At 62.6% G+C, this 7398-nt stretch overlaps 1 protein-coding gene across 2 annotated transcripts in view; it reads right to left on the minus strand.

Moving 5' to 3' along the window:
- Nucleotides 1-3176: 3176 nt before the first annotated feature.
- Nucleotides 3177-7398, minus strand: part of DIS3L2 (DIS3 like 3'-5' exoribonuclease 2) — a 224967-nt gene continuing 220745 nt past the window's right edge. For both annotated transcript variants that reach the window (XM_019532860.1, XM_019532859.1), the window contains exons 21-22: nucleotides 6186-6287; nucleotides 3177-3711 (exon numbers count right to left, since the gene is read on the minus strand). In XM_019532860.1, the coding sequence (XP_019388405.1) occupies nucleotides 3610-3711; nucleotides 6186-6287 (204 nt within the window). In that variant the 3' untranslated portion in view covers nucleotides 3177-3609. The remainder of the gene's footprint in view (nucleotides 3712-6185; nucleotides 6288-7398) is intronic.

Consider the following 7398-nt stretch of genomic DNA (forward strand, 5'->3'; position numbering starts at 1 on the left):
TCTGCAACCAACTTCCAAGAGAAGTGGTGCAGGCTCCTACCCTGGGGGTGTTTAAGAGGAGGTTAGATGAACATCTAGCTGGGGTCATTTGACCCCAGTACTCTTTCCTGCCGTGGCAGGGGGTCGGACTAGATGATCCGCTCAGGTCCTAGTAACTATGAAACTATGAAACGCACAGCACCGCCAGGCACAACAGTGAATGCTGGGATCTCTTCCTAGAAGAGCGTCTCATACGGGCCCAGAGCCACGTGGACAAGGTGCATGCTGCAAACCACGTGGCGTGGGGCACTTTTAGCTGTACTGGGAAGAGGACGCATGCATGGCCGGACGCCTGGACCCTGTGGCTGGAACCAGGAGCAGCCCCAACCGCTCGCGGGCAGCTCATGCCACACGTGGGCCGGGCTCGACTGACCAGCTCCTTGCTGCGCCACGTGCCCTGGCTCACGCGGGCCCCGAGGCAGATTCACACAGGCTGCCACCAGCTTTCACGCTGGAAACGAGCCTGAGGGAGCACGTGGCTTTTGCTCACTTGCTCTCCCGACGCGCGGCTGGCCCCCACGCCTGCAGCGGCGTGGCAGAGCGATGGCTGGGGCTGCTCGGATACGCTCAGGGGCCGCCGCTCGCTCTCTCCATCAGGGTTTATTGCGTCCCACCTCCGCACTCTCAGCTCTGTTGGTTTTACAGCGCGTTACGGCAGAAAGCCCACTGGAGCATTCCCAGCCCGGCAGGGGGGCCTTAGCAGCCTTGGCCGTCTGTTATTGCTCCCACGCCAGCGGGAAGAGCATTTCGGAGGATCGATTACCCCGCCGGGCACGTCCGTCGCTTTGCACAGGCACCTCAGCGGCCTGGCTCCTTCCCACATACGCCGGTGGCTTCTCTCCCCTCATCTCACCCACAACCCCTCGTTTCTTGACATGGCGCACGGCTGAGAGGTGACTGTGGAAGGCCACAAGCGGTGCTGGCCTTTAAAAAAGCTTTGCTACAACTCACTGTAAAAAACCCCCGAACAGCTGTAAATAAAACAAAGCAGGCGGCTGCTCCCCTGGGGCCGCGGGTTGTCTGGCTCAGCAGTAAATAACGCTGGGAAGAACAAACCGGTAGCAAGGGCCAGGACAAGCTGCTGGGGAGGAGGAAAGGGGCTGTCTCTGTATGGCCCCGGGCCCCTGAAAGCGGGCGGGAGATGGGGAATGCGAGAGGGATCCTTCCTCCAGCTCCCTGGCGGCGCGAGCCTCTGCTTACCCGCTCCGGGCGGTAGAGGACAGCCCTTGGCGGCCCTACCTGGATCGGGGAAGCGAAGCTCCGGCGGTCACGCTGGAGCAGCACCGTCGTGTCCCCGGGGACAAGCCTTGCTCGTGGGACCCCGCATGTTGGGAGTGGCCGGCTGGGCTGGCAGGGCGGCACCTAGCCCTTGGGGGCATCCCTGGGGCTATGGGAATTCAGCTCGGGAGTGGGGCAGCTTTTCACCCTGATGTGGAGGCATCGAGAAACTGCCTCCATCTCCACAGGGGAAAGAGGCCGGTGCCACCACTGTTGGGCAACTGGCAGCGAGGGGGAAGGCGGTTGCATTTCCCTCGTGTCAGCTGGGCAAGGGGAGCACTCAGCTGAAGATGCCCAAATCACCACGTCCTCCCAAGGGTGATGGCATGTGCCAGGAAAGCCCCTCTGGCTCTGGCACGAAGCACCCGGCAGCACGGCTGGGCCCGGGGAGCTGCAGCTGGAAGCTGCCTGCAGACACCGGCACCGCTCTGCACTGGAGGCGGTTGCAGCAGGTGCCGTGCCCCCTGTCCCCGCCGCACGGAGGGGTTGAGGAGGGGGATTGGAGGCAACCCCCCAGGATGACCGACCTCTGCAGACTGGATGCATGACAACGTGGCAGGATCCCACGCGCCGGGCAGGGCAGACAGCTGATCGTAGTGCGCCCGGCTGCGCCCGTGGCAGTGCAAGGGGCTGGGAGCAGCGCAGGCGGGAGAGGTGCACCTTCGCCCCAGCTCAGCGAGGATCGCCCCCCGGGGTGGGGGGACGCTTGCCCTGTGGACCATGGATGCAGGGCCCTGGCAGAGATGGGAAGGGGCTTTCCCCAAGTTCAACATCTTGGTCGCTCTCATCCCCCATCTCCTTCTCAGATGATGCTGGGACCTTGTCTACACTAGAGGAAGGGTTAAACCACAGGAGGCCCCATGGGCTAAGGACAAGAGCTCCTGCCTTTACCACGTCATGGACCAGCAAAGGCCCAGAACAGACCTCAGATTTACCCTGACGGGGGTGGGCTGCACACCTCGTGCACACCGGACTGTTGGACGGTGCCAGGGAACACGCGGCCTGGACGGGAGCACGGCATCCGCGTCCCCCAGCCAGACCCCCTGAACACTGCAGGGGGAAGAGTTGGACGAAGCCAGCCTTGGGAGGCTGCGATGCCCATTATCTGCAGGTGCTTGGGGCTGCCTGTTGGGTTCCCTGCAGCGGCTTTGACTGACTGCCAGTGGATGCACCTACAATTTAACCTCCTGCCTTCCCCCCCCACCCGCAGGAAGCAGCATTTCCCCTGCCCACTTGTGTCTGGAGCTGATCAGGCCCCTCTCGCTGTCACATGCCTGCCATGAGTCTCACTAGCCCTTGCCCAGCAGGCCCCAGGACTCGCTTGCGGAGCGAGGACTCTCAAGAGGAGCGGCAGGGGCAAGCCGGCTGCAGCTGGGCCCCGACGTGAGAAGTGATGAGAGCTCAGCAAAGCGGGTATGTGACAGGACAGGCTGGGTAAGAGATGGGAAGGGAGGGCTGGAGCGGGCAGGGGAGGGGACGGGCCCGGGGTGCCCATGTCTGCTCAACTGAGGCAGACGCATCGTCTCCGGTGCTGGCGCTCGTAGACTGAGCCCATACCCATGGCGCAAGGGATTGTCCCGGACCCGGCAGCACAAGCAGCTGACAAGCAAAGGTCCCTGTTAAGCAAGCAGAGCTCACGATTAGCAAGCTGAGGGTGAGAGCCAAGAGCAAGCATCTCCCTGACCCCTTCCTGCCTGCTGGTCTCTTGCACAAGCCCCACGGAGGGTGAAAGGCAGAACTGCTTCCTCTGGCTGGCGTGAGCTGGGATTTCACCGGGGTCGTACGGGAAGGCCAGCGCACGGGGGCTGCAAAGGGTTCCCGGACTTGGGAGCTGGAGGAGACCAAGAAAACCCCACGCACCAGGGCAGACTGGATTTTATTGTGCAGTGCAGGAGTCAGCAGGAAATGCCCTGGCTCCCCCCAGCCACTGCCCCGTCCACCCAAGAACGCCACGCCACATCACAAAAGCACGAGGGGGCACGAGCCTGGCTGGTGCTCCTGAGGGAACGCCAGGCCCCGGCCCCGATGCGTCAGGGCATGAGGAAGGAGCAGCCGGTTGCACTTAAAAGAAACAAAGAAAGCTAAAAACCCCTCAAAGAATAGAAACAGAGTACGTGCCCGGCAGCTCTGAAGGGACAGGGCCACTGAGCCCCGCTGCTCGGGTTAAAATCCGAACTGGAAATAAAATAGCCTTGGTTAAAAGAAGGGCCCCTCCGGCCCCCCTGCATGGGAAGGCAGCCTGGGCACGAAGGGCATGGCGGGGTGGGTGGGAGGTGCCGGAGCCGTCTGCTCTCACTCCCTCTCCAGGCCTGGTCTCCTGAGCACGGCACTGTACTTCAGGGGGGCGTTGTCGGCTCTGAGCACCACGTCGACCAGCGTGAAGAGGGCGATCACCTCGGGGAAGGAGAGAGAAGCTGGTGTGAGGTGGTTCACTGAGGGCTGGAAGCTTCCCCACGGGAGAGACCGCTGCCAGGCTGCCCCAAGCCGGGGCCTTGTGGGGGAGAGCTCGTCTTTAATGGGGAGAGGCAGCTCTGCGGGGATGCGCGCAGCTCAACGCACGCTCCCTCTCCAGCTGGCAGGGGCATCGCTCTCTCGCTGTGCCCAGGTCCTGGGCAGCTCAGACCCTCCCTCTCCCAATGCCAGCGCCAGCGCCGTTGGGGGCAGCTCTGGGGCAGGCAGGGGCTGCTTCTCCGCAGCAGAATGGCTTGGGAGAGGGAAAGCTGCTTACTTAGGGAGCTCAGGCCGAAGGTCAGCAGCGAACAAAGAGGCTCCTGAAGGCACTCCCGGCATTTACAGCCATCTCCCTGCCCCGAGAAGGGACTCTCCACCCGGAAACTTTCTGCACATCAGCCGCAGACACATGCCAAAGAACCGATGACCCCAGGCAGGACCTGCAACGCCCGATCCTGCTCCCCAGGCACGCAAGTAGAACTGTGCCGATCCACACAGCCCTCCGTGTGACCGGGACCTGAATCCCTGCTCCTCATCTGCTCCAGGCACAGGCTGGAGGAAGGCAAAGCCTGGCAGGCAGGAGCGCCGTCCTGTGCGTGGGCAAAGCCAGCGAGCAGCTAGAGTGATTCCTCAGCTGCTGGAAATCTGCACGGTTGCATCCAGCCCCGTGATTTCAGCGCCCGCAGTGATCTACCCCCGGGGAAGTCCTGGGCCCTGACGCAGTAGACCAGATCGGGCCAGCACCGCCTGGTATAGGGCTTGCTGTGGCCAGCCTCCACTCTGGTCCCACTAGATGTGGGGGTCTGGAGTGCCTGCAGGACCTGAGCCTTCCTCACCATGACATTGTGCCCCTAGGTAGACTGCAGCACCCCAGCAGCTGCCCCAGTCCCACTGGTCCTGGAAGCACTGGGATGCAAGACATGGACTGAAGGCTCCAGTGAAACCTAAGGCAGCCTCTGGCTCGCAGCATCAGGGACTCGAGGCCTCAAGTCTCTCTCAGATCTCATCCCGCCCCATTCTCTTCCACCCCAGCGCTGGTGGGATGCCAAGCCCTCCACGACAGGCACGCTGTCATGGATGTGCCCCTGCAGCGCCCTCTCTGTGGCACCTGCTCCATCCCAGCAGCTAGGAGGAGCTTTCCCTGTGCTGTCCTCTGGCTGCTGTGTACACAGGTGCAGCGACTGGGCTGAAACCTGCCCTGCCAGCCCCGCTGCTGCTCCAGAGGAGCTGTGGGGATGTGGCCAGGTCTCCTCTGGACTCAGGGAAATGGCACCAGCCTGTAGGGAAAGGCAGCACCTAGTGATGGCAGAGACATGGTGCACAGAGGGCAAAAGCCTACATGCTGGGCACTAGGGTGGCCTCTTGGGTCCGCCTGATGCCGGGTGGAGCTGTACATCCCCCATGCCAGGGCAAAGGCAGGGATAGCACGCTGCAGCAGCTGCCCAACCTCTGCCCATTTCAGGCAGCCTGCAAACCACCTTCACAGACATTCCCCCCTTTGGCTGGGTTCAGGCAAACCCGGGCAGGTGCCAAGCACCACAGCAGTGCGTGGGGCCCCTTCCTGCGTGGCGGAGGAGGCTGGCGCTGCCGGGGCTGGGCGGCTCACTCCAGGGCACAAGAAGGTCAGAGCTGCATGTCAAGGTGACAGTGCTTCTTGCTGGTTCAGCACAGCGCTGGCTGGGTGATGGCCGTTTGCAGGGTGAGAGGTTTATTGGCTCAGGGATGGGCCGGCAGGGAAGGGAAGTGCGCTGTGTGCCCTGACCTGGCCTGGCCCAGGGCCCCAGTGTTTTCTTAGGAGGCGTGGAAGATCCCTCACAAATGTTTGCTTAGCAGAAGGGATCATCCCCAGCCCTGGGCCTGGCTCCTGCCAGGCAGCCATTTTTCACACTGGAGGCACTTAAGTGACACCAGCTCCCATGCAAAAGAGGAATCACCTGGGGTGGCTGCAGGGGCCGAGCTCAGAGGTAGAAGTGCGGTGCCAGAGGGAGCATGGCTCCCAGCACAGGCTCATCACGCTTTCCACAGCGCTGGGCTGGGTCTACGCTAGCAAATCCTTAGGGACGTGGTGCGCAGCCACGGGAGGAGCCCGGCTGCTCTGGACGCTAGTGCCAGGGTGGCTCCACGCAGTAGCAGACTGGCCTCACCCAGCCCCGCTCTCTATGCCAGGGGAGTTTGAGGCTGGAGCGAGCTGTAAGTCTCAGCAGCAGCAGTGGTTCCCCACAGGCTACGACACCGGGGTCCGATCTGGCCCTTCCCAGAGCGTGACAGCAGGCGGGTGTGGGGTTCGCATCCAGAGCCCCCTGCCACCTCCTGCTGAACGCCCCAGAGGCGCCCGCGTGGACACGGAGTCTGCAGCCGAGTCATCTGGGCAACTTGGCTCCACCCCACCCCAAAGCCTGGCCCAGAGCTGGTGTTACCTGGTGGGCAGCTTCCTGCTTGGGGGTCTCCTCCTCCCACACGAGGGTCAGCTCCGGCTTCTTCCCCACCTTCTGGAAGTGGAAGCCCACCAGGGGCAGAGCCTGCAGGCAGACATGGACGCTGGGAACGGCTCTAACTCCTGCTGCCTGACAGAGATCCCAGGAACCCCGTCCCTTTCCCAGCCCTGCCCCGTTGCCCTGCAGGCCATGGCTGGGCTTCCCTCCTCTGTCCCTCAGCGCCTGCTTGCTGACACGTTGAAATCCCTCCTGTTCAGCATGCAACAGAAAGGCCCCTCGGCGCTCTGAACTGTCGGGAGCCCAGGGCTCGTGAGCTGTAATTCAGGGGCTGCTGTAACTTGCACACAGTCCACGCAGCAGCCAGTGGGGTCCAGTTAAAGGTGTCGCCGCGAGCCGTATAGCCACGGTACGAGAGGCTGACATTGCTCCCTGTGGGGCTAGCGCAGGGCTGACTGCTGTCAGGCAGCCCCTGGTAACATGGCTGGTAACATGAAATTCAAACTGGCCCCTCTGGTTTCGGAGCCCAGGTGCTTGTGCTTTCAAACCTGGGCTTTAGCTCCTTTTCCCTAGAAAAACCATCCGCTTTCAAACAAAGCATCTGAAAACAGAGGAGACCGGAGGAGAGACTTCCCTGCTCCACCTTGCCTGGCCTCCTTGCTGCCTCTGATCCGGCCCTTGTCCTGCCGGGGGCTTGGGAAGCTGAGAAGCAGGCAGTGCCCTCCGAGGTGGATCTGGGAGGGGGAGGGAAGGGCCGTGCCTTGGCACTGGGTTCTTCAGAGTAAAGGAAGCTGCGGCCCGTCTCCCTCAAAGCCAGGCGAGGTGGAAATGTGTTTTAGCTAAGGGAATGGCAAGCTCTATCCCAGGCTTTCTCTAGCTCTTGACAGCTCCCACCGTCCCCTTAACTCTGCCCCTTTCTCTACAGTGGTTACCATGCCACAGTTCCTGAGGCTCTTAGCTACATGGCCATGTCACCCTGTCCTACTGCTGCACAGGCACCAGGGCAGCTTGGCTGGTGGCACTGCTCGTGTGCCAGGGCCATGGGTGCCTTTGTTCCCTGCTTGGATGAGCCAGCATCACAGCAGCGAAGGTCCCTGGGCCTTGCCCCATGAGGGCGTGCCCCACTTCCAGTCCCAGAGCCCTGGTGCTGTGGGAGGACGAAGGCCGCAGCCTGCAGCAGCATGGGCCGCCCGCCCGC

This window comes from Crocodylus porosus, unplaced genomic scaffold, assembly GCF_001723895.1.
Source record: "Crocodylus porosus isolate Cpor-Errol unplaced genomic scaffold, CroPor_comp1, whole genome shotgun sequence".
NCBI classification, from domain to species: Eukaryota; Metazoa; Chordata; order Crocodylia; family Crocodylidae; genus Crocodylus; species Crocodylus porosus.